At 38.2% G+C, this 26,681-nt stretch overlaps 2 protein-coding genes across 7 annotated transcripts in view; both read left to right on the top strand.

Moving 5' to 3' along the window:
• Window positions 1-1,815: 1,815 nt before the first annotated feature.
• Window positions 1,816-10,848, top strand: opn4xb (opsin 4xb). The gene is made up of 9 exons (XM_084945482.1): window positions 1,816-2,715; window positions 4,431-4,564; window positions 4,674-4,877; window positions 5,010-5,181; window positions 6,105-6,266; window positions 7,143-7,250; window positions 7,394-7,565; window positions 7,799-7,942; window positions 8,108-10,848. The coding sequence occupies exons 1-9, from the start codon at window positions 2,549-2,551 to the stop codon at window positions 8,513-8,515; spliced, it is 1,671 nt and encodes a 556-aa protein (XP_084801608.1). The 5' UTR covers window positions 1,816-2,548; the 3' UTR covers window positions 8,516-10,848.
• Window positions 10,849-10,957: 109 nt separating this feature from the next.
• pdlim5a (PDZ and LIM domain 5a) overlaps window positions 10,958-26,681 on the top strand; it is a 66,765-nt gene continuing 51,041 nt past the window's right edge. For 3 of the 6 annotated variants that reach the window (XM_084945478.1, XM_084945477.1, XM_084945474.1), the window contains exons 1-2: window positions 17,934-18,066; window positions 18,925-19,147. In XM_084945478.1, coding sequence (XP_084801604.1) covers window positions 19,049-19,147 — 99 coding nt within the window. In that variant the 5' untranslated portion in view covers window positions 17,934-18,066; window positions 18,925-19,048. Of the gene's footprint in view, window positions 12,341-17,933; window positions 18,067-18,924; window positions 19,148-26,681 lie in introns of those variants that run through there. The other 3 variants (XM_084945480.1, XM_084945479.1, XM_084945476.1) reach the window with 2 other exon arrangements.

Genomic DNA, 26,681 nt, shown 5'->3' with positions numbered 1-26,681 from the left:
ACCACTGATCTTTATTCAATCACGACAAGGTCATTTGTCCAAATGGTATTTTGAAACAGAGATTCTCCATATACAGCAGCCATTATGAAGATCATCTTACAAAACTGCCCTGAAATCGTTGTTCTGAAGCGAAATATAAACCAAATCTATCTATCTATCTATCTATCTATCTATCTATCTATCTATCTATCTATCTATCTATCTATCTATCTATCTATCTATCTATCTATCTATCTATCTATCTATCTATCTATCTATCTATCTATCTATCTATCTATATATATGTGTGTGTGTGTATGTACATAAAAAACAGATGATGTTATATAACTACTGCATGTTCTCTTCAATGTGTATTTAACAGACCACTCCACTAATTAAATATCTATTTACTCTTTTTATTGTACAGTATCTTGTACAGCATTTCTTTATTTTTTAATAAGTCTTTCGCTTTTCAAAATAGCACAACGTGCAGTTTTATTGCAGGTTTGGTATGCAGGTTTATTCATCTACAGTTAAAATCCAGTATTTTGTCTCTATTTGTATTTGTTTACAGATTGTTGGGGTCAGAAATCCCAAAACCCAGTATATACAAAATATATGTAAATCTAAAGTAATAGTAAATTGTAGTAGTAGTAAGAGATATTTTAAACTGCGTGTCCGTATTGTGTTGATGTGCAAACAATTATGTTATAGCAGTGGAGTCAAGAAGGCAGACAACGGTACGCGCTGATAACCTCTGCCATGTTTAGGTCATGGCATGCAGTATATGTATTCACAAATACATATAGATGCCTATATAGCCAGATATGAATGCAGGCACATGGGCATGCACAACAACAACAGACACACACATATAAGTTCTTATTGTACGCAGATCAAACACTGATCCACATGCATGCACAGAGTGCAGATTAAGACTATCCCTTGCCGTAAGGGCTTAGTTGACATCTCTGTCTAAGCTCTACATTCTTCACCTCCCTCTTTGCCCTTCCTCTTCTTCTAGCAGTACGTTCAGCACCATAAAAAGCAATAACCATCTGATGGTCTCTTCATACCTGTGTACTTCTGGCACTCAAGAATGCACAGTCCCTATTTGCTCCATCAAACTGATCTGATGAACTGAACACCATGTGAAGCTAAGACTTTCTCGCTGACAATCTGCAGTCTTTCTCAGTGATACGCAATAACTGAGCAGTAGCAATGTGCCTTGTTTAATGACTGGAATGAATTGCCAACATTTCTTCAAATTAGTAACCTCTAGAGCTTAACTGGAGGTATAAATATTTGAAGGTCTGTGATTTCGTCTTCAATAGCCTTCATGTTGTGCTCATTGGTCAAGGGGCGCCTATTAGTTTAATTCTGTGAGTGATCCTACAGAGTCTGTGCATGCCAGACTCTGTAAAATCACACAACGAGGTCACTGCAGAGCATGCATCATTTGGATAAACACACGCACGTCAGTATTGAGCTTGCGTGACTACTCGCATGCATTTAAATACGGATAGACTATTCTGCATAGTAATGGTTTCTAATGACTTGCAGTACTAGCTGGAATCAATGGTTGTGAAATGTTACATGCACTGTGCTCTCATCTAGTTTGCAATGTCCGATGCATTTCCGAGCTCAAATGGCTTTTGGTGCAAGTAGTGGATATGTTTGTTATGTAAGAACCTGGTGGTTAAAGGGTTAGCGCTCAGGGCTGGGCCATATTACATTCAGGACGGGTAGGGCATGTGAGAGAGAGGAGAGAGAGAGAGAGAGAGAGAGAGTATGACAAGGGAAAGGTTGAGAGAGCAACACAAAGCTCCATGGGACAGTGAGGGAGAGGCACATTTAGAGAGAGATGAGAGGTTAGAAGTCACTAGTTCACAAGATAATGAGAGACAGGCTACTGATTCAGATCGTGGTGGACAGCTGGTGCGAAGGCTGAAGAGGCTGCAGGCTAACACTGAAAGCAAAACAAGTGTGGGATTTAACAAGAATATCGGCAGCTCGCTACAACAACAGGAAATACTTGGATACAACAGGTGAAAGACACAATTTTGAAGCAGACCTGCAGCAAATAACAGAAAGTACATTTGGAGACAACATCTGAAAGGATATGGACATCTTGTGTCTTGCATCATATACCACTGGACAAATAAGTAGAAGAGGAGGTGTTATATTTTCAGTGCTTTATATTTTATTGCAGATATTTTTTTGTAAATATTTCCAGATTGGTAGTGTAACCGTATCATACTGTGCAGCTCTTCCAGCTTTCTCTCCTAAACTAATCATATGCACTTAGTTAGATTCAGCATTTCACAAACTGGGGATCACCTAATTCCTCTGATTTAGTGCTTCGTATACAATGGGAGGTGTTGAAAACATGCAGCAAAGTTAAAATTAATCAGACCTCTAGATTTAGAAACTGTATACTTCTCCAGTGTTTCTTTTTGTGCACATGCTACAACTATGGATGTTCAGCATGAGCAAAGTCAAGTTAGTTACAAACTAGTAGATGTAGCACAGCCCGCCAGAGTGACAGTTCTGATGAGGTGTTTGAACCATGTGGTCCACTGAGAGCATGGAGCCAGAGAAAGCACACAGCCAGGGAAGCTTCTTCAACAAGGTAGACGTGCCCGATCATGTTCACTACATTGTGGCTTCATTTGTCTTCATCATTGGGGCACTGGGCATCACTGGAAACTCTCTGGTTATGTTTGCCTTCTACAGGTAGGTATAAAACTGGCTTGTTTATTTAGATTTTTGTTTTTAATAATTGTGCATATCCCTTTTTTTGTAGATAATCTGAGCTCTTACCATTTACAGTGTGCAAGATGTGATGATCTCTCGTATGAACTCTATTATACTATACTCTTTATTTCTTTATCTGTACTTATGAAGAAAAACAACAATAAAGGTTAAGGGGTTTTGACAGTGCATCAAACAAGTTAGTGATTACAAGTAAAAGTAATCTTTGCATCACAGTGTCCAGAAGGTAATCTTAGCTAAGCAGCATCAAATTAAAAAATGTTTTTTGAAAAATCTATAATTAAATGCTGCATGCACAAATACCTGAAATTAGATTAATGGTTGCATAAATATATATGGCATTGAAATTAAAATCCAATGTACCATGGAGTTCAAGTCAACCATGAAATCCACACTGCTATGTAATACCATTTACTGCCATGTAATACAACAAGTCAAAAGTAAATGACACCTGTTAAGGTTGCATGCCACTGATGCATCAATCTCGTAACATCACAACTGTAAACTTTCTTTTAGAAGTCAAGGATGGAAGAATGTGTTATGTGTTGTGTTGTGTAATTCAGAGTACCATTTAAGTTAAATGGTACTCAAAAACTGGGTCAGTGTGTGTGTGGTGCTGGTGTTCTGGGGATTGTCACAAGCTTTCATACTCCTCTGTCCATCATCACAGACAGATTAGATGGATTTTCCATTGTGTTGCTCTGATAATTTGTGTTTAGTGAATCAGAAACGCGCATGATGTTATGGGTTCCAGGAAACACACAACTTGCACACCCACACACACAAACACACACCTAGAGCTTGAATGAAATCGCAATCAATATGATGATTTTTGGGGAAATGCTTTATAATATGCACGCACACATTCAATATTATTCAATACTACAGTATTGTTTGCAAAGGCATCGACTCAAACAAATTGGGTGGAATACGTTTCATTAAAACTGCAGGAAAAAAAGTAAAAATCAGGATAAACAGGAACAAAAAGCTGTGACGGAAGAAGACACCAGGTCAATATCCTGGGTAATCAAGCTTGAATACAGGTACACCAGTTCACACATGGTCGAATAGTTTAACAAAGAGCTTGTCTCTGATCAATGTTGACCATTAAACCGTAAAATTATTTAATTATATTATATTGAGCTTTACATGCAAAGGAAATACATGTGGAGTAGGCAAATGTTTTCAGTGTTTTGGACCTGCCAAAAATATAAATAAATAAACAAAAATAATTCAGCATATTGAATTTCCTATGGTTTGGTGAGATCCTCATCCTGCACCTCTTCTAAGTTGACCTTTGAAAGAGAATTAAACCAGTTAAAATGTGGACTTGCAGTTGCAGAAATTGGATTCAAATACCATTTGAACCAAAAGAATCTGCATTGATTTAATTTTAAGTATGACTCAAACAGTGTTTTTCAAAAATGAGTATATATGTATAATAATTAGACGATGAAATTACAAAATTATTGTCATTTTAGTCATCTGAGGGATTATACTAATCAAAACACATTAAACATAAAGTCTCAAAAATTACTGCTGTATTTGAGGACTTTATTTTAGCTTTCTGATCACTGCAAGAAAGCCTCAGAATGATTAATGTTGTCATTTTTAATGCCACTGTGCTGTATAATATACGATTTTCCATACATTCTGTATGTTTGTGTGCTTTGCAGCAGCAAGAAACTTCGTAACTTGCCGAACTACTTAATCATGAACTTGGCAGTCAGCGACTTTCTCATGGCTTTTACGCAGTCCCCCATCTTCTTCATCAACTGCCTCTACAAGGAATGGGTATTTGGAGAGATGGGTAATTGTCTCCTTTGTGTTCTGATACAACGTGAAGTGTGTGTGTGTTAAAGTCATATTTTTGTTTACAAATTTTTACATTCAGGTTGTTGATGTGTTGTTTCTTGCAGGATGTAAGATGTATGCATTCTGTGGTGCCCTGTTTGGCATTTCCTCAATGATAAACCTGCTGGCCATCTCGATTGAACGCTATCTAGTTATCACCAAGCCTCTGAAGGCCATCCACTGGAGCTCAAAAAGAAGAACCACTCTTGCCATTCTCGTGGTCTGGCTTTACTCTTTGGCATGGAGTCTAGCTCCTCTAGTTGGCTGGAGTGAGTCTCCTCAAACTGCATGTCTTTTTACTTCTAGTAAACACAAGTCCAGACTATTGTTTAACTATTTTATTATGATTACTGAAAACTACTGCTTTCTGTGATTTAGACATATTTTATTTTCACTTCTAGGCTCCTATATCCCAGAGGGCCTCATGACATCTTGTACGTGGGATTATGTTAAGTACACGACAGCCAGTAGGAGCTACACAATGATGCTGTGCTGTTTTGTCTTCTTTATCCCACTGGGAATCATCCTTTACTGCTATCTTCTAATGTTTCTGTCTATAAGGAAAACTGGGAGGTATTGCAGATCTTGTGTGTTTAATATGCTGCGTGCTTGTATATTTATAATATTAGATTCCGTGCAACATCCAGTCTTACAGAGAAAAAACAATGCAGGGACTAACTGTGCATGGACTACTTACTTCTTTTAGTTTAAATATTATGTTCTTATGAGTTCTTTGGTGAATTCTGATGTTGCGTGTGCTCCTGATACACTTAGTATTTTGTATCTTATTATTATATCTTGTGTTTGTAAATGCACAAGCCTATTCCTAAAGCATATAGTGCACTGCTCCTCCACCTAAGCTGGAAAGATACTCAGAAAAGGATTTATGATAAGATACAACCGTGTTTTCAATAAAATATGGAAATACTTCAAGATAACCTCAGTCTTACACACTGTAGTGTTGGAGGACAGTTAATTTGGATTCAAAACACATGTTTTACCTCATTATCTACCTCCTTTTACTTCAAAAGAGGCATCCATTGTGTTTTTAAACATAACAATTGCTTGTGTTATTGACCTGGAATGACCAAGGGCTATTTCCATCTAAGCAGCAGGTGCAGTGAACTTCATGCTTCAGGCAGAAAGGCATGTGTATTGAGTGGGCTTTTTTTTTTTAAGACACTATCAACACAAATGTAGAAAATAGGTATTTTGTGTTCAGAAATTAATCAGGTTTTAAAAAAATGCTTATTACTTATAATTTGTGGTAACAATAGCACTTTCAGATGACTGTAGTAATACTTAAAGAGAGAGTTACATCCCCAAAGAAAACTGAGGTTATTTATGTGATACTGTAGTCTTTTCCTCAGTGCAGATATTCCTAAAAGATCTATCTTCTGCAATAATATTGTGCATGGAGCAACATGTAAAGTTAAAAAGAAGAAATATATAGTATGAATATATTTACCACGCTGTCCATCCTGCTCTATTTACAGGGAACTAGAACGTTTGGGGACTCAGGTGAGAAAATCCACTCTCATCCAGCAGAAATCTATTAGGAGCGAGTGGAAAATGGCAAAAATCGCCTTTGTCGTAATTGTGGTCTACGTCCTCTCCTGGTCTCCATATGCCTGCGTCACACTAATTTCTTGGTCTGGGTAAGATTATTTTATCTGTTAATATTGATGATTGTGTACTTTTATCCCTTGGTAATGTACATAACAGATTCATACATTTGTAGATTGTTCATTTGAAAGCATACCTGTCAGAAAAATCAGAAAAAGTCAGCTTTACAACTGTCTGTTTTTGTTATGGCCTTCATCATAATGTAAAAAACATGGTTGGTGAGAAAATGATATTGGGCACATTCACTGCTCTCACTATCAGATGTACATATCTACAACACGGTGAACAGAAACAAGTAACACTTCACTAGAGACGCAGTGGTGGTGTGCTGTATGGGAGCAGTTGTAAGCACAAGATTTTAATAACTGAGCAAATATTATTCTGAATTATTAATCTTCTCCATATATAACGTTCAGGCATTTCTTCACATAAACAAAGCTTCAGTATAATTCAGTGATATTTGCCTCATTATATTCTGTGGTTGGATTTTTATCATTACATAATGTTGTGTCAATAAGAGGCCAGTATTCCCTGGTTGGGTTACATACAACAGACGGTGAAGTTGCTCATATGCCCTGTGCTTATCACAACATTCAGTAAACCACGTCTACCCTGGGACACACAGTTGGTTATGTAACTTTGAAATCACATTCTGCTCATTCAGTGGAAAGGTAGTCACACTTGTGCACACACACATGCACACGCGCAAGCAAAGATGATCAGATGGACTTAAGTGACCCTCTTTAGCAGCTGGCACATGTTTGTTAATCTCTAACCAAATATGTCCCTTAATTATGTTACAAAACACGAAAGAGAAACTGGATCTTTGCAGCGGTCATTTCTGATTCTGTGATGTCATGCAACAAACCAAACCATCTTTTTAAAACGCTGCTTTTGGTCTGAACCAGCCATGCCAACATCTTGTCGCCATACTCCAAGACAGTCCCTGCAATAATAGCAAAAGCCTCAACTATCTACAATCCTATCATCTATGCTATCATACACAACAAATACAGGTAAATAATGATTCGGTAATTTCATTTTAAAGTTTCATATAAGCCCCTTGTGTTGTACAGTGTCAATGTATTATTTTGGAAGAAATGCTACCAACATGTAGCAAGCTGGAGTCTAAATGAGTGCATTGTTCTGCACTGTACAGGATGGCACTGGCAGAGAAATTTCCCTGCCTGTGGTTTCTGTCTCCCACTCCTCGAAAAGAATGCATCTCGTCCTCCATCAGCGAGTCCTCTTTCAGAGACTCAATCATCAGCAGGCAGTCGTCAGCACCAAGGACCCACTTTATTACTGCCTCCTCCAACCTCTCTGACGTGGTAAGTTAGGTTAGAGTAGATTTTATCTGGCTGTTGTTTAAGATGCCCGAACAAACAAGATTTCTCTTATGTTGAATCTCTCTCTCTGCTTATCTAAAATGAATTCTAATAAATATGAAGTATTAATAATCTTAGCAAGATGCAGGTGGAAATTGCACTAATATTAGCTTTAAATAATGTTTGGCATCTACTAAACTTCCTCAGTTTAATTTTTTTTTTTTTTTTGCTTGCAGTTATTGAGGGATGTGGAGATGGAGCCTCTGGGCAGGAGGTCAGGCGATTCCTTCAGAAGCATATCATCACACAGTCAGTCCTGTAAGAGGTCCTGTAAAAAACAGTTAGACCGGAAGACAACCAAAACCCACACAGCAGAGAAGGTGAGAAAACACTGCAGAAAAAGTGTGAAAGTGTGAATCTGAAAACTCACAATGTCATCTTTTATTCACTACACTACACTACTTGCCCGCATGTAGTCAAACATCACACATCCATGATCTGAAGGTGATTTTCTCATGTATGTGTTTACTTTTTGACACTCCCAGCATCCGTCTGTCATGAGTGAACCATCAAGGACCTGTGATCACGAGCTGGTTTCCAGTTCTCTGACCATCGCTGCTCTCCCCCTCCTAGTTCTTACCAGGAGGCGCAGCCACAGTCTGACCAGTGCGATTTCAGATGCCTGTGGCGAGAAAGGAAGAATCTGCGATAGGCTGAACAGCCACAAGAGCGATTCTTTTGATTGCCTGAATTTTGGAAAAATGCCACCCACAGGCCCCAGATCACCCCAGGGTGTTCCTCGCATCATCGTCATCAGTCCCACCACTGAAAGCAGCCTCATTAACCAAGACAGTGTCTCCTTAGAAGACAGCATTGAGTCAATGGAGAACAATGTTTTTGTCACCCTAAACTTTTCATCAGAAGTTTTTGAGGCACTTGAACTACTTTCTTGACCAGCTGGACTACTGATTACACTTCCACTGGATGTTTCCGGATTAATAAAAAAATATACATCAAACTTTTTGCTACAGGCCAACATTCATATTGGCTATAGACATAAGAAGTTATTCAGCTCTTACATGTATGCGTGCCCCTCTACTCCCCTCTATTGACTAATTGACTTTACAAGGAAAACTTGTATGGCAAATGAAACAATAAGCTGATTCTGGTATGCAGTGTGCAGTGTTCGTCAGAGTTTGGCATGGACAAAGAACCCCTAAGGGGCAGCAAGCTTTTATTAGATTTTTCAAAAATGACAAGTGCAACTACATATTTTCAAGAGCTTGGGGCTAAAGCTTGACAGGCTGAATTTAAGTTTATCTATCGAAGCAAAGGTCCATGCAGCTGTGATGCAAACTTTTGAACTGAAACAGTTCTTTAAGCCAACATCATGGATTCTCTTCTGGCCACTGAAGAGAAGCGTTAGGAATAGTTCCCTCCTCCTCTTTCCGCAGGACTAGGCAATATGTGTAAAAATGTCACCCAACAAGGCAAATCAAGAGCACTGATTATATGTCCGCTTTGGAAAAGGAGCACACATGAACAAAATAAGTCGTTTTTAGTAGGTTTTCTTTTTGGCTTTTATTACCACAAAGAATTTGACAGCACAAAATCTTGTGTTGTAACACTAATCCGTTAGGTCATATGGACCGCTTGAGCTTTTTCACTGGCACAGAGTGAAATGAGGTCATTTTTATTATTCAAATACTGAAACTGGGTCAAATGTGTCTCATAAAACAATGACATTTTTAACATTTTATCGGCGCAATATTTCTATACATGTTTAAATACAGTATTTAGGTACACGTCATTTCTCAGAGAGAGTACATGATTTATGTGATGTAAGTATATGACGGCTGCTTTATGTATATTTTGCCATTTGATGCTTGTACATCTTTTGGTTTTGTAATTATAGAACTGTTTTGAAAAAAATGAGGACATGCTGGAGAAGCACTTATATTTTAATCAATATAAAGAGAGTATATATTTAAGCTGATGCATCTGGTGATGATGATTATCTGTAACAGCTGGTCTAAGCTTAGTGTTAGTCAAAACACCTGAATTAGTAGGCAGAAAACTAATATTGACGATCATCCATAAACTACTTTCAATGACAGCCCTTTAAGACACCTTTAAAGGACAAATTTCTTCTTCTTCAGCAGGTGTAATGGCAAATAAACTATCATTGATTGCCAGTGTCTGACAGGAAGAAAGAAACACAAGAAAGAAACACTTGAATCAATGAAACACTTTAATCTCTTTTAGTTTGCCTATAAAGTCCACAGAGTTTAACATTTCATTAGAGGAGTGTGTGGAGGTAGGAAGGTAAAAAAAATGTTCTGATGTTGAGCCTGAATGTACACTGACTTTTGTGCTGCAGCTCTCATCTGGACAAGCAGAAAGACGCAGATAAACACCTGCACCAATATCTCACTGAAGGTCACTTGTGTTATTGTGTTTTTTTTTTCTTTTTTACATTACACCATAATAATAAATGCAGAATTTATTTCTGCTCTGTTGATATGTACAGTTCCACCTTTAAAAATGATTTGAAACAAATGAAAGTGCCAGATGACATGAAGGGAAGTATTGTACATGTTGTTAACTACACTGTTATTAAGCATTCATTAAGCATTAAGAGTTATATCTGACACAGACACTCAGGCTGACCATTCCTAACATCTCTGAATTTTCAGAGATTTTTTTCCACGTGTCTGTGTGTCACTTCCTATCATATTAGTTTGACAGCTAACAACAGAAAGCGATCCCCATCCACCGCGCTCTTAATGCCCTTGAGCTTTTAAGAAGAAAGTATTTTTTCAGCCTGGTTTGGAACCACAAAATGTATTGTATGTGTTAAAATACACTTGAATTTTTGTGCCAGGTTTTATGCCAGTGGTGACAAAAATCACACAAAATTAAATGAAATCATGCCAACAAAGCATCATCACCACACCCTCTAATGAGTAGCGTTTGTTTTTTTTACTTTTTAGCATTACTTCTTCTTTTTTTATTTACCCACAATAATGTTGAATATGTATTTTGAACTATTAACACTATAATATAATGTGTGTTTCATGCCTCAACTCAGCTATTTTATTTACCACTTTCTATTCATTTTGTGCTACTGTAATAACATCTGCAAAATTTGTATTTATTGTCTTATTATTTGTGAACAGTTAAAGAGAGTCGTGGTAGGGAGAGTTATGGCACTTTTACGGTTCGTAAAGTGTTTGGATTCACCAAATCACGTAGATAAAGTTATTAAACCTGTGTTGAACCTCTACTTAAACTGCTTTTTTGTGACAAAACACTTCACTGTCTGTTGTATGTAACCCAACCAGGGTATACTGGGCTCTTACTGACACAACATGTAATGATTACACAGAGTCTACAGCTTGCACACTGACCTGTGTATGTGTACAGTGGAAAACTAAATAAAATATCCTCATTGTTGTGGAGGTTTTAAGACAGAGTGTAATAGAATAAATGGATCTGTTACAGTTAGGCATACTTCAGCCTTTTATTCACATTTCATTTCCTTAAAAATGGATTCCTGACAATGAATGCAAAAGGAGCTAGTAGAAATTTTAAAAGCCTTCAGAATTGTAAGAGGACTATTACTTAAGATCACATAAAAATATGGAAAAGTTTGGCTCCTTGGAAGCAGAATATAAAGAAATGGAGGGTGGATCACTCAACGCACAGTACTGTACATAGTGTGTTCATATTTTGCTGAGTGTTCATCAGTACAAAAAAAACAATGTTTCTGTCACATGAATTATGTGTAATGACAGCACACAACCACCGGAGGGAAGCAGACAAATAATCTATGTTGGCTTTTGGTTCGGAGTTTTCATTTTTCCACATCCTTAGAAAGAAGCATAAAACAAATGCAAGACTTGTTATTAACTCAGTCACAAATAAAATGTGTTAACTGCTTCAAGTGTACCTGTCATCCCAAAGGGTAGGACACCTGAGTTTGATTAGCCTGTTACCATGCTATCCTACATACTGATACTGTTTCCAAGAGATTTAATTGTATGGGAGGACCCAGTCAAACTGTGTGACTGTATATGAGTTTTATCATCATACCTGCTGACAGGTGTGTCTCGGCCTGTGTGTGACTGTGTTCATATTTCACAGAAAGACACACAGAAAGATGACATCATCATGCAAAAAAACGTAAGCGCGTACAGTGCGAGTAAGGCTGCTCCTGACTGAAACTGAAGATAGTGACAATATAACTGGTTAACAAGCACAAGTGGTCTCTGGTTTATGTCATACCTTTAGGAGTGTGGATGCGCACTTCCTTTAGCCTCTACGACAAACCCAAGTCACTGACAGGGTGACGGTGTGGTTGCACGCGAGTACGAACTGGCAGGTCGGTTTTTTTTTTTTTTACCCCACATTGTGTGAAAGTTGGTTCACATAATTAAGGTAATAAATGATTAATTTACCACAATAATCAATTTATCTTCATGTGTCTAAAGTTTCTATTAAAACCGAGCTTAACGCAGCCTTGTTAGTTGCTTCTTGAATAAGTGAGCAAGTGTGACCGAGTAAAAGCATGTGTGCGTGTGAAAACGAGCTTTGCAATTAGGAGGCATGAATTTCACGCCTCCTGAACCAACTGTCCGGCTGACTGCGTCATGACGTCGCTCCATTGGGACCTACCTCACACAATGAGATGTCAAACACACGGAAAACTGGCCTGCAGCAGCACACTGGACGGAGCACAGACTTCCAGCAGGGGCGAAAGACTTTCCAGCCACAGGGTGAGCCATGAACACCTGTTTAGTAAACTGTGAATGCCTTTTGTGCTGATGGTATTTATTTATTTATCTTTGTATATGAGGCCTATTTAGTTTTATTTAATCCTAAGTTTTGCTGTTCTTATTTGCTGGACACATATAGAGGAAAATAACATATTTTCAGTTGTAAGCTTGTGTCACGTTTCGGGACATGAGATGAAGTGGCCACGCACTGTTTTTCAGTCTCCATGGTGTTGTGGTAATTTGCTTATGTGATATATTTTTAAAATGGTACACTATAGCTGTTTAATTTGTGCTGTCCTAAGAATACCAGAAAGTGAATCCCGGGCATGATTGCAAGAAACATAAGGAGGAAGGTGTAGTATGTGTATGCTGGCTAGGGGAGGGGGCTAGGGGAGGGGGGGATGCAGTATTGATGTTTGGTGGTGCTTTGGTGTGTGCTGAATGGAGCAGATGCTTTGATCTTCCCTAGAGACCCTGCTCCTTGCTCCTTCTAAAGCTCTGCCTCTGGTCACAGATATATGGGCAGGGATGGCAAGCCTAAAGCTACACAGACTCACTTTTTAATATTTACTTCTCTTATTGTGAAGGTCTGCTCTAACAGAAAGCACATCCCAACCTTAACCAATCTTAACCCTTGGCAGGAATTACCTAAAGTCAGGGCCAGCCAAATATGTCTTCATTTTCCACAAATGTCTTCACTTCCATAGTGTAAAAGTCTGAGTGATCATTGCAAAGTTACAAACAACTACATCCTGAATATTAAATACGGGTTTTGATTCATTTAAACGATAGTGTAGCTTTAAGTTCTTCAGCTTTTGCCATCTCCGTGTAACCTTATCTGCCCTCCTTCGCTTCTTTTTCTTTGTATCCTGTGTTTATTTCTTCCCTCTTTCACTGCAGTCAACACAGAACAGCTGCTGTCTACTAGAGAGGAAGGAAGTAAAACACTGGAAAGTCTACTCAGTGCACCAAATATGCAGTGCATGCGTGTGTGTATGTGTGTGTATTTGCATTTCTGGGTCTTGTGTGTGCTTCTGGAGTTATGGATGCATAGCTGCCTAAATGTGGTAGAAAGCGCATCACTCATCCATAATTCATTTTATCCACCAAGGCCTGTGTCATGACATTGAGGTCATGATATCACGAAGGCTGTCTGAACAAGACAACTCCATCATGAAAGACTGAAGAGCTGTCAAATCACAAAACCTTTGACACCGTGGGATGGAAATATCATGCTCAAATATTTCTCTATTACAATTCACACATATTAGAGGAGATACTGCAATGGTTCAAGCTGCGATGACCTTTCGTATTTCTTTCTGCTTATTGTAAATACTGCCATGAAGTATCTGATATGTCTAAATAAGAGGAAATTATTAAAAAAATGTGTGTCGGCAGACATTAATTATACTTTATTTTAGCTAATTTCAATTACAAATGTGGAAATAGTGTCGCTTAAAAGTTGTATCATTCTTTCTTTATTTTCTGAGATGTTCCCATATGTTTTTCCAGTATAAAGAAACTTATTTCTGTGAAGGTAAGCTGTTTTTATTTCGAACAGTATTTGAACAAAAAGAAAAAAAAACCCTACTTGATTTGGTTCAGCTGACAGTCTTACCAGCTGTGAGGGTATCATCAGCTTGAAGGAAAGCTGAAGGTTTATTTTCAGAGGCGCAGAAACGTCCTCATTAAACGTCATACGAAACTGGCCATTATGTTTGATTCATGTGCAAAAATGGAAATGTATGCCCGAGCGTGATGCGGCACAAATCGTAGTGTCCATCACTCTACCTCAGAACAGGAGGTGACCAGAGTAATCAAGAGCAGCTGATCCCAAAAATCTTAAGTGGTGCATGGTCTGTTTGAAATTGGTGTATTGGTGTCCCTGAGGCAACATTACACTTGGCTTTTAAATGCCTCTCTTTTATTGACCCAGACTTGACCCAGGCATTAAGGAGTTCTGCGTGCACATTTGCGGTCTGAGAGAGCGAGAGAGGGAAAGTGTGTGCGTGGACCTGTGTGTTCATGCCTGATTCCTCTCAGTTTATCTTTCCTCGGGTGGACAATCATTTTGGCTGAGCTTTCTGAATCCCAGTGCGTTTGTTTGTCTATTTCTGTCTGTCTGGTCAGAAGGGAGGAATATTTTCCACTGTGAATGTAATCAGTTCTAAACAGTGACTCGCTTTAGACCAATGATACAGGCTTTTCACAATAAGCTCATAAGAGTTCAGGCTGCTCTCTACTTTTCTGTTTTTTTTATACAAAATGCAACTCTAACCCTAACTGTGCATGACAGTACAGAAATGGGTTGAGGGGATTAGTTAGGCTTATAGCAGTCTGGAAGGGTCAGAGTGATTAGATTGTTGAGAGACAAATACTGTTCATATTAGAAAAAATGTCAATAGTGTCATCATGCACACACCTCTGAGTGAAAAATTTGGATATGGAGTAATCAGTGTAACCGTTCCTTCCCAGATTTCGAGCTACAAGTGCCCTCAGAAATATAAAAGTGAATGAAATAAAAAAAAAAAAGATACACTAAACAAAGCTGCCACAAGAGTGTTATTTGTGTATTTTTTCAGTTCACCCATTTTTATAGAATAGTATTACAGTTCAGTATATAGAGTTTTTATAGTGTGTTCACTGTAAACCTGGGTGTTGTATATTTGACAAAAAAGAGCTTCAAACTAATTTATAATTAATGGTATTCAGACCTCTGCTGACCCCAGTTTGGATGAGAATCATTAGGTTTACACACAATAGAGATTTTATGTATGTTGTGTCCCTTGGGGTTGTGTGCATGTGTGTGTGGGTGGGTGGGTGTGGGCAGCAGCTGGCAGACTAAGGGGTTGGTGTCCCTCTTTTATTCACATGGATGATGCATTAAATGTTATTTAGAAGGGCAGATTATGATAGCATTAAAGGGTGGAGCTTGTCTCGGTGTGAGCATGTGTGTTTGACTGCAGGCTGCTAAGCTGTGATCATTAAGCATGTGGAGAGGTGAGCATATGGAGACTGGAATAGACCATTTGACAGAACAAAAGACTGGCAGGGTGTCTGAGGTTTCGTGCTTTAGACCACTCACTATTGTTAGTGTTTAATATTATTATCCTCTAGCTCACAAATGCCCTTTGTTCTCTGTGTTACAGTTTTTGACAGCATAAGCAATTGATCTTATGTCTTTAAACAGTGAGTTAGACTGATGGGTCTATATTTTAGAAAGCATATCTCCCTGGGACTCAATACCAGTCGTCCTGTTACATGAGAATGGGACAGTGATACAAAGCCAGTGAGATAAACTGATTTTTTCATTTATATTTCTTTATTTGGTAGTAAAGAGATTAAAATGGCTACCCTAAAACACACTTTTGTGTTGTCATGCTGTAAAGTGCATACGTGATCTGAGGGTTTTTAATGAGAAAACAGATTTCTTTAAAAAGTAGATTAAAACTAGTAAAATGAGCAGTACAGTAATTCTTAAGCATTAGGACCTATAGTGGCTGTAAGCCTGCTGAATACTATTACCTTACAGGAAGCAGTCCACAGTCGAGCCATAAAGAGATTTTAAAAAGCTCCTGCACAAATGGTTTTGAGCCTTGCATGAAGACACTGGTTGTTGCTCAATGTTGTGGTTGATGCTTAGCTTGCAGTCATAATCAATCTGTCACGGCGCTGATTTGTTGCCTACTTTAATGCCCAAAACACACCATGCCTTCATCTGTGGGCAAAAAATCTCTAGTCTTTTCCTTCATGAATGAACTTTCATGTTAAATATGTCGATAGAAGGAAAAAAACAAAATGTGTTTGTTAGTGTTTCTGTGGCTGATTGTTTTAGGATATAACGCTGGCTATTTGGCAGTTTGCACTACTTTAGGTCTGGGAAAACTTTATAGAAGGCAAAATTTTAAACAAGGACTTCCTGATTATCTGATCATCTTACTCATAAGGATGCTATTATATTATTGTTTTCACATAATGCCTGATCAGCCATCTGCAATAAAGCCTAAAGTAAACACAGTGCCTTTAGTAATTAGATTTACTGTAAAACTTAGGATAGGTCTAACCCTATCAAGAAGCTTCAGCTCAGCAGTGGAAACAAAGTTAATGACTCTTCCATCTTTGGTCCTCCCAGGAAAAGCTGCTCTTTTGTTACCTAGCTGTACTGTAGAGGTATGCGCTGTCAATGCGGGAATGTTTATTAGCAGGATAATGAAAAGCATCTTTTTTTTTATGTGCGAGTGCGTTGTATGTGTTTAACGGCATACTATATGTGAAATGTTAGCCCGTTTACTCCATCCTTTGGTCTTTTCATCTGAGATATCTACACTCTTTTCTTTTTCAGTCTTTTAGACCCTTTACGCCTACACTTTTCCATGCTCATTTTGTATCCAACAGACTTAAGACTTTTTCTCACGCTTCAGCTTCCCTCCTCTGCTTTGATGTTTGTTGATTTTTCTTGAGAAGTCATTTTTTGATTGTGGCCTACGGTTGCTGTATCTACCACTGCCACAACCAGAGTTATGACTTGGCAAGATGTGCTGACTGTGTATTTGGTCAAGGCCAAGAAAGGAATGGGATGAGTTTTTAATTGAGCCACTACTATGTCAGTATAAATATAAAGTCAATATTGATCTGTCTGGGGTAAAATAAGTGGGCACGGACAAAAGCCAGCTCAGAATGAGACAAATTGCCGCTGTCTGGACATAAATAATGGAGGTACTGATAAATAAATAAGTGGGAATGAGTGTGCTGCACTTAGGAGTTATATCCCTTAAGTATAAAAGAAAAATATTTATAACTATTTTCCAAAATGTGCTGAGATTATAGTATAGATTATGTAATTTAGTGCTCAGTTTGGTAAAGCTTGTTTGCCTAATTATTAGAGCGGGGGAAGTTGATGCAAGTCACAGAAAACACTGTAGATTTAGAGATTTACAGATTTAAAGCCATGGATGAATATCTACTTCTCTTAGATTGTTTCTAATGGAACAACAGTGTTGCAGTTGTTAAACAACCATCACACACTGACTTAAGGCAATCTTGACCTTATACAGTCGCCATTATTAAATGACCCCTGAGCGACCTTTGCATTGATGCCTTTGGAATGAATTCCCTAGTCATGATATGGTTACACTGGTTCCACCTTAAACGAAGCTGCCTGCAGGACTGAGTCCATGTTCCCAAAATATCTGGATGAAAGATAAACTGTCCCCTCTCCTGTGCCTCTTCTTCCTCCCCTGATCATTTTCTCTGTGTGCGCTATGCTCCCACTGTCTTTTCCTTAATCCTCCACTTTGCTCCCTTCTTCTCCCCTCTTGCTGCCCCCCCCCCCCCCCCCCCCCCGACATCCCCCGCCACCTGATTTTTTTTCTTCTGTTGTTTCCTCCCATACCCCAATCTCACCCTTCATGTTATCTCCACTCGTTCACCCCTCTTCTGTGTTCGTCTCACTCCACCCATGGGTGATTTCCCCTCCTCTTTCTCCTCCCTCTTCCCTCTCATCCTAACCTATACCCGTTCTCCCTCTCGCCTCCCTCTTTCCCCTCCTCCACCTTTCCCCTCCCCTCTGTCATTAACTAGTATATAAGAGCATCACATCCCTCTGTACCTCTCTCACACACACAGTGTGTTTGCTGGGAAGGGGATATTTCAGGGGAAACTAGGAATTGCACAGTCCACCTGCCCGTGAAGGAATTATTTTCCCTTCTGGAATTTCCATTAAAGAGGTACAGCATTTACCTTCATATAATAACAGCAGGAAATATGCTACTACTAACATTTAGGTGTATGAAGGTCTTCTGGTAGTGTTTCCTGAAGGGTAATTTACATATTTTAATCTACTGAACAACTGCAGCATTCTCCAGTGTATGGTGGTTTAAAATAACATTCAGTGAAGCATTTAACTCTTTTTTGATTGTAAAATGTTTGATATCTTATTTGTTTATTTTTACTTAAAATGTGTTTCTTTTTTTATACCGAATAAGTCTAAAAAGGTAATTTTGGGACTTATTCAAATACATAGTTATGAATTTAGTTGTGAACTGTTTGAAACAATTGTACGAACAGTTTGATAAACAGTTTTATGTATTTTCTTTATCTTTATTTATTTAATGTTTGGCAAATGTGTAATGTGCAAATGCTTCTGCACCAATAATAAAACATCATAGCTGTGAGGCATGGTAGAGGGAACATCATGGATTTGGGGTGTTGTGCTGCCCTAAATGGCCTGTAAGCAGAAATTTTACAGTTGCGTATGATGTCTGTGAAGGTTCTCAGTCATCCAGGTCATCATAGTCTTAGGAGCTTGGAAAGAAAAGCATCGGGACTTATTTAGTTGCTGACGTTTCACCTCTCAACGAGAAGCTTCTTCAGTTTTAAGGTCAAATGGTGGAAAGTCCCAGATTTAAGCCCTGTGGGAGTATCCCCCCACGAGGGACAGTGGACCCCCTAATGATTCTCTACCTGCATATGATCTGAACCTTAGGAAATGCTCAAGTATCTAGCTATCTAGCTATCTATATATCTATCATTGCTGCACAATAACAAATCTTTTTGCTTGTCTTTCATGTCTTGTCTTTTCCTAGATCTTGGATCAAAATCTTACCCCTCATCAAAAGCTAGTGATATTCTCATTGTCACTTGATCTGCATAATATATTCCGGCCATCAGCATCACTTGTGAGCCAGATCAACACTGAACAAGGAAACCATGACCAGCAACTACAATGTCACTCTCATAGGTCCTGCCCCCTGGGGCTTCAGGCTGCAGGGAGGAAAAGACTTCAACATGCCCCTCACCATCTCGAGGGTAAGATTAAAGTGCCCATACACACATGCATACACTTAAATGTGGATAACCAGCATTGTCTTCAGGGTGATAAAACAGCATATATTTATTTTATGACAACACAACCACATACAGTTATTCTTCTCAGAACCCTTGTGCTATTTGTACTATCAACATGTCTTTACTACCTTTCTTCATTTTTGTACCCCTCTTGACTGAACCCCTCAGCCACACCCAAGACAGCTCAGCTAAATCATATGCCATCTGTCATGTATCGACCACACATGAAACCTTTTCTCGCTTTCTTTACATTCCACTTCACTTTGAGTGTCTGTATTGAAATTGCAGCAATCAAAGTTCTGGCACACAAGTCTTGGCATCAATCCCTCTGCGTGAACAAGTAACTTGATGGTCCCTTGGTTTCCCTGCCTTTCAGTGTCTACTCGTAATATTACCTCTTATTGCCCCCCTCCCGTCTCTTCTGTTCATTCACACATCAGCGTTACCGCATGGTCACATCCACATATTCACAGAGTATGCTTTGCTCATTACTGTAACTGGATTGTGATGTTAAAAGATGCAAATCCTTCCTAATGTTGTTTAAGCTTCTGTTCTGCTCTGCTGCACTGTGCAGTGCCCTCAAACACACACATGTAATGCATTTACGCACACAAAAGTCACACAAAAGTCACCAAAACTGGCACGGTACAGACTTATAGCAACATGAGCCTGATGATGAATGGCTTACTAGGTTCTGTGCCAATCCCCTTTGGGGCCATTCTGGGTTGCCATGTTTGTGTTATTACTTTGGATGTGATACTTTTCCCACTAACTGAAGCCATGTGAATTTTTTAACCACGGGTTTGTGTGTGTATGTGTGTGTGTGTCTGAGAGTGCAGGCATGGACACAAAATGTTGGAAAAAACTGAAAGAATCCAGAAATAGAACATACAAATAGAAACAGACATCTTGTAAAATAGCAGCATTTTAAATTGTAAAATGCTACAAGAACTAATCTTGTATGAAATTAGTTCTTTTGTGTAGAGTTGGAATTAAAAAATAATGCATAATGCATTGCAAACGCTGCATTCCAAAGAAACTGAAAGAAAAGATGAAGAAACTCTGATGCTGACATTGATTATTGAAGACTTGAAAATATGCAAGCAATAATTGACGATCCCGTTTGACCTTTACTCCAACATCACAGTGAAAGTTGCGTGATTTAACAATTTAAGATGCCTTGCGAGCTTGTTTTGTTATTTTCCTTCTTTTGAGCTTGCTTTGATGTTGAGAGTTTCTTAAAAAGGTGTGAAACAACTATCGTCTGAATCCTACAAATACCAATAAATTGTAAAAGACTTGGGAATACTCAAACTGACTCAAGTGGGCTCCTTATTTAGCTTTGTGTCTCTAAAAGCAGATAAATGCAGATTAGCAGAGATGAGGTAGAGATGGGGGGTGGGGTATGGGAGGTGGTATTCAGTGCACGTAAATAATGCTACGCACAGTTTACACAGGCTGAACTTGAAGAAGTGATGGCAGGCAGTCAAACACATGTCACTCAGCAGGTCATCTATCTACATGTGCTTGTCTGACCCTTTGATTTGTATCATACCTCTCCATAACTTCCTGTTTGTTTTTCTCTCTTGTTATTTAAATCTATGCGCTTCCTAATTCACCTTGTTAGATGTTTTTAAGTAACACTTATCTGACTCGACGCGGACGTACAGTTTGTAGTCATTAGTTTTAGAATCCATACAACTCTTAATGTAATCAGCTCTGTTAAACTGGGTCTATGACAATAAGGGCAGTGCTTCTGACCGCCTATTACTGACACATAAACATGTATACCAGTGCACACACATACTACTCTCTGCCAGTCTAACCATAGAGCTGGTTCTGAGAGGAGACCGCAGAGTATGGGTTATTAGAGAATCCTGCACAACTGCCAGACCACAGTTACTCTTGCAGCTGCTGTTGCTAAGCTCTATAAGCATGTGAATATACAGTTTGTTTAATTTATGGCACTCTGTAGATGTAAAAAGTACCAGTATTCAATAGTACCACCATTGCATCATGGCATGTATGTCATGAGGTTTCTGCCCATTAGCTATTGTTTATGCAACTTGTCTTCACATCTTCTTATACCTTTTTCTTTTCTTTTCTAGTGTTTAAAAACAGTTTTATAAGGGGCTGAGACTGATGGTGCTGCTCTACTAAAGACCAGTAAAACACTTTACAATGGCTTCCCTTTTTGACATGTCTGGAGATTGAGAGAAGGAGGTTTAGATACATGCAGAAAGTGTGAAAAACATGGGTTGCAGCATATTCCTCAAGTACATTTATGTGTAGCTTGCTGCACCTTTCCAATATTATTTATTTTCTAAATAACTGTCATACACTGTAATGCACAACTGGGCAGTATAAGCCTTATTTACAGTGTTGCTAATGTGAATCCCTATTCCGTTATTTGAAATGGATTTCAGTAAGAGTGAATGGTTGAGCCCAACGAGTATCTGTTTATATGCTTAAAGAGAGTAATGGAAGCTGTATCATTATGGTTACATGCCTGTTTATATAAGAACTGGACTACCTTGCTCTTTTGTATAGCAAACATTTGGATTCAGATATCTAATAGATATCTCGCTGAAAGGATTTTGGAGAAAATAGCTTGTGGAAAATCTCAAGCAAACCCAATTAAACCCATTTACTGGGAAATCCATTTACTTCTTTTATTGATGCGAAGAGACAGAAATACCCACCAACGGTACTATTCTCAGTTAAATTTACAACTCAGTGAATAAATATTTAAACCTTTCCGAGGGTAGTCCATTTACAGAATCCACTGCTAAAATAATTTAAGGGAAAGCAACCCAGGGGAGGAGATGCATTAAGCCTCTAAGAATAGATACATCATCTCACAGGTCTGCCCTCACAAACACACCCACTTAACAGGAAGACTGGTCACAGAGCTGTACCCCTATTTTAAGCTGTACTTACTGCATTTGTGGTATCACAAAGACACAACAAATACAAAAGCAATGCTAGGATAGATTTTCCCTCCTTTTTTGTGAACAAAATTTATACAGCAGTGTATTGTGTGTCGATTATCTCATTTTTATATTGTATTTTTTTAGTAGAAGTCTTCTTCTTTCCTGCACATTACTATAATAATGGTGTGAAATGACTGGCAGTGTGTGTATGCCGTCTTTGTGTATATGCACTAGATAAACATAGCAATCTGAAGAGTCTATAGTACTGGCAAAACTCTACAAGGTATAATATACTTGGTTTATTTATCATCATTTGTGCCAAATATATATATGCAAGTATATTAGAAATATGTAACTGTATATGCTTGGTCTAACAGAGTGCATCCTTCTATCATAATGCTTAAATAGCGGGATTCTAGTTGTACAGTGAGTACATCAAAATGAGTAGGCAGCCAATCTATAATAAAACCTTTTCATGGAAGAATGCAGTTCCTGGAATTGAATCAGTGATGGCTGCCTCCTCCTTCCCTAGAGATGCTTTTCAACAGGCGATGATAACAACTGACCACAGGGATGGGTCTATTTTAAAGACGTTTTAGTTCTATACATAGTTTCTGTCTTTCTTCCCTTCCTCCTATTCCTGATTTAATGTCTTCCTCCTACAGAACTTGTTCTTAAACTCACATCATCACGAGGGGCCTGCACTATGGAGAAAGTTCAACATACCCAAGATGTATTTTTGGTACCAAACCAAACTGCCCTGGCTGATAGAGCAGAGCTGCAAATCTATATATAAGCATATTTATCTATCCATTAACATGAAAGTCAAACTGAACCAAAGATTTCTCACAAAAAAACTATTATTCTAAGCAAATGTGATAAATGGTAACTACAAAAAGATTTAAACAACACAAATGTTGGAGTAAAAGCCAAGATGGAAAGTTGGCAAAAAGATGCTGATTGTGTAAACACTTAAGTTATTAAGACATAGCATTATCGAGAAACCTGTCAGTTAATCACAATAAAACCAGTATTTTTATGTGATATAAAAGTGCAATGTCACAATATCAATGTTATATGAAGTATACAGGTGTTGCACACCTCAGTGATGACTTAGTAAAAAGTGAGCTACTTAAACAACTTCCAATAAAGCAGAGAATTTGCAACAAATGCAGGAAAATTGTGCAAAACCACTTGTCTAAAAAAAAACACACAGTTGAGAACAACCAAGCTATGCAAGGTGGCAGTTTGTGATATGTGACCTAAAAGTAAACAAATGACTCAATTGAGCATCAATGGAGCACTTGCTAGTTAGACTCTAAAATGATAGGAAAAGCAAAACAATGGACAGAAATTACAGATTCCTTTACATGACGGTAAATAAAAGATTTAAGCAGTTGGTGGGGAAAAAAACACCCAAGACACAACATCCCAGGTGGAAAATATTTTTCAATTTCAGTTTTATTAAGTAATAATAATAATGGATTGCATTTATATAGCGCTTTTCGGGACCCCTCAAAGCACTTTACAATTCCACTATTCATTCACTCTCACATTCGTACACTGGTGAAGGAAAGCTACAGTTGTAGCCACAGCTGCCCTGGGGCAGACTGACAGAAGCGAGGCTGCCATATTGCGCCATCGGCCCCTCTGGCCAACACCAGTAGGCGAAGTGTCTTGCCCAAGAACACAACGACCGAGACTATCCGAGCCGGGGCTCGAACCGGCAACCTTCCGATTATAAGACGAACACCCAACTCTTGAGCCACGATCGCCCCTAAGTGACAGTAATATTCAGGCTCATGAAGAGCCATTATTATTATTATTATTATTATTATTATTATTATTATTAATAATAATAATAATAATAATAATAATAATAATAATAATAATAATAATAAGCAGTTATGTTCTACTTTAGCTTAAAATTTCCAGGGGAAGCACCACCTAGGCTACTTTTTTGCTTACATTTGACTTATGCTCGGTCAATATAATGGTGCTACTAGCATCTTGTAGCAGTAGAGTCACAATTAGATAGTCTGTAGCTCATTGGTAAAGAAGACTGGGAAGGAATCTTCATTTACTTACTTAGAAAGACAGCTGTGTGCAAGCTGCAACCATCAATAAATAAAATGTTATTTAGTATTCTTTTTTTTATGTAGCATTGGAAGTAAAAGACAGTGTAAGACAATTTTAGCTTCATCCTTGTAGCTCCAGCCTTGGCAGTGTTAAAAACTCCCAGGAGCCAGCATAGAACAATGAGGTAAGCTTTGAAAAACCCAAGGTTGAAACTGAAGTTACCTCGGTCTTTCCAAGCCTTGCAAGCCTCTGGTCTTAACCCTGTAATGCTGAGATTTCTCATCTTAATCTTTCATACCAAACTTCACGAGCCTGTTGACAGCTCCTCCAAATGACTTAATAATGCTTAAATCTGTCTTAATCAAAACAATTCCCATGCTTCCCTCTGAGTATCTTAGCTAAATAGTCCCAGAGCCAGAATCAACAACTTATCATTTGCCCTCCATAAATCAATCTGTCAGTATGTATGTGTTTGGGTGTGAGTTGGAAAATGCTATATTTGAAAACTGTTACACATTTGATTTTTCTGTAGTCCCAGCAGTGTGAGAATTAATCTAACTCTCATTAAAATCCTCGAAATTTTATGTTTCCTGTCAATATTTGGCATTTGCTTATTGTGGCTTTTTATGATGTCACCAGTTATGATGTCACTTGTACCACATGCTTATATGCGTTTCATGTCATGTTTAGAAAATATGCTCATCGTTCTTCTATGTTTGGATATTTGAATCTATTGCTGACCTTACAATAACATTTCTGACTTCACCAGTAACGGATTAACTTATTTCTTTGCCATGAAGTGGTAATGTATTACAATATTTTTTTTTTCAAAACACGTTAATATTGCAAACAATAGACTGTTTAATAGACTAAAAGAAGACTTTTATGAGCTCTTAGAACAGCACAGCCAAATCATAACACACTGCAGTGAATTCACACAATGAAGAGACTAGAATAACCCATTGTGGCTATAATGTGTTTTCCACAGTAGCTGCTAAACCCGTCATGCCATTTTTGCCTTCCTCTCGGGATGCTGGCCACCTGACTGGATCATGTTTATTCAGATTAATATTGGTTGACTGTAAAGATTGACAGAAGCACAAGAAAACATCTGGTGTAACAGCAGTAGCTGTCTGTTCTCTTTGGCTTTTGTTAAGCTTTGCTTGGACAATGTACTGGGAACCTAGACCCTTAGTCTTTTCCTGCATAGATTTATAGACTTGTTCTGCATGTCTTAGTGTACAAACACAATCTAAAGGTTAGTATATTATACACTAAGCTGATCTGATGTTTTTCTGAGAAAAGAGTTATGTCCCAAAGCACCAACTCTGTCTCTCTTTGTGATTCATGTTTCTTCCTAATGCCTGATTCCCTCTTAATGACATGTGCGGCTGTGATTCTTGAAGCTCATGGGTTACAAACAAGAAGTCTCTATTCCCAGAACCCAGTTGATGTACACAACAATAAATGTTTTCCCAGATTTTATCAGATGTTGACTGTAGCAAACATATTAAACAAATTATATATGTTATCCAAAATCAAGGTTATTAGATTAATTGCAAAATAGCTAAAGAAGGGCCTCTTAAATATTAAATTCATATGGGACTAAATAAATCCGGTCCTGGGTTCATATAGCTCAGTTCCTGCCCTTTCAATGTCCTTTCTGCCATGACAGTCTTCCTAATGAGGCTGGTTGTGAAAGCTAGCTTATTCATGATTGGTTTAGCAAAGTGCAGCTTTATATTATATTTTCATGGGTTTATAAATCCTCACTTTATTCCATGTAAATGTCCCCTAATATTTACAATGAAACTGATAAATATGACATATTTAATGCTTTCCAGGAAGAATATTGTGTCCCACTGTCTGGGTTTTCCTGGTGTGTACAGGTTTTTTTAGCCTTACTCGTCTACTTCTACTAATTTTTTCACCCAGTTTACTTAAAAAGATATATCTTTTGAAGCTGTTGATCTGTCATATGTTGGATTGATCTATTAAACTATGTTGATGCTGCATCAACATAGCTGGTATTTTCTTCATGTGAAAATTGGTACGGTGGGCCTGAGAGGTCAAACACACATTTTTCTATTTGCTTTTCTTCAGTTCCAGTCTCTCTGAACTCTTAGAGCCACTGGGCCATTACAAATTTTGGGGATCTACAGATGGCACTAAAGCACCAATGTAAAGCAAACCAATTTTTGCATTCTTTTAAGTGCGAGCAAAGTCATGCTACAGCTGTAATTATGATAAAAACCTATAACAGATTAATAACTTGGCTTCCACTTTTCTGTACGCAACCAAATCAAAAGAGCACAGCTGAATTTTAATAATACTCATGAACCCACATCAGTCAGCTTGTGCTAACTAGGGACGCTGCTTAATTGCAAGCACGACAGACCTCATGTCCAAAGCTTGATATTTATTTATGTATAATGTGTTTTGTGGGTTTTGCCAGCGTGACTGCACTACAGTTCAGTGGGAAC

Source organism: Perissodus microlepis, chromosome 12, assembly GCF_051167445.1.
Source record: "Perissodus microlepis isolate ML-2025 ecotype Zambia chromosome 12, ASM5116744v1, whole genome shotgun sequence".
NCBI classification, from domain to species: domain Eukaryota; kingdom Metazoa; phylum Chordata; class Actinopteri; order Cichliformes; family Cichlidae; genus Perissodus; species Perissodus microlepis.
This window is presented reverse-complemented; position numbering and strand designations above follow the sequence as displayed.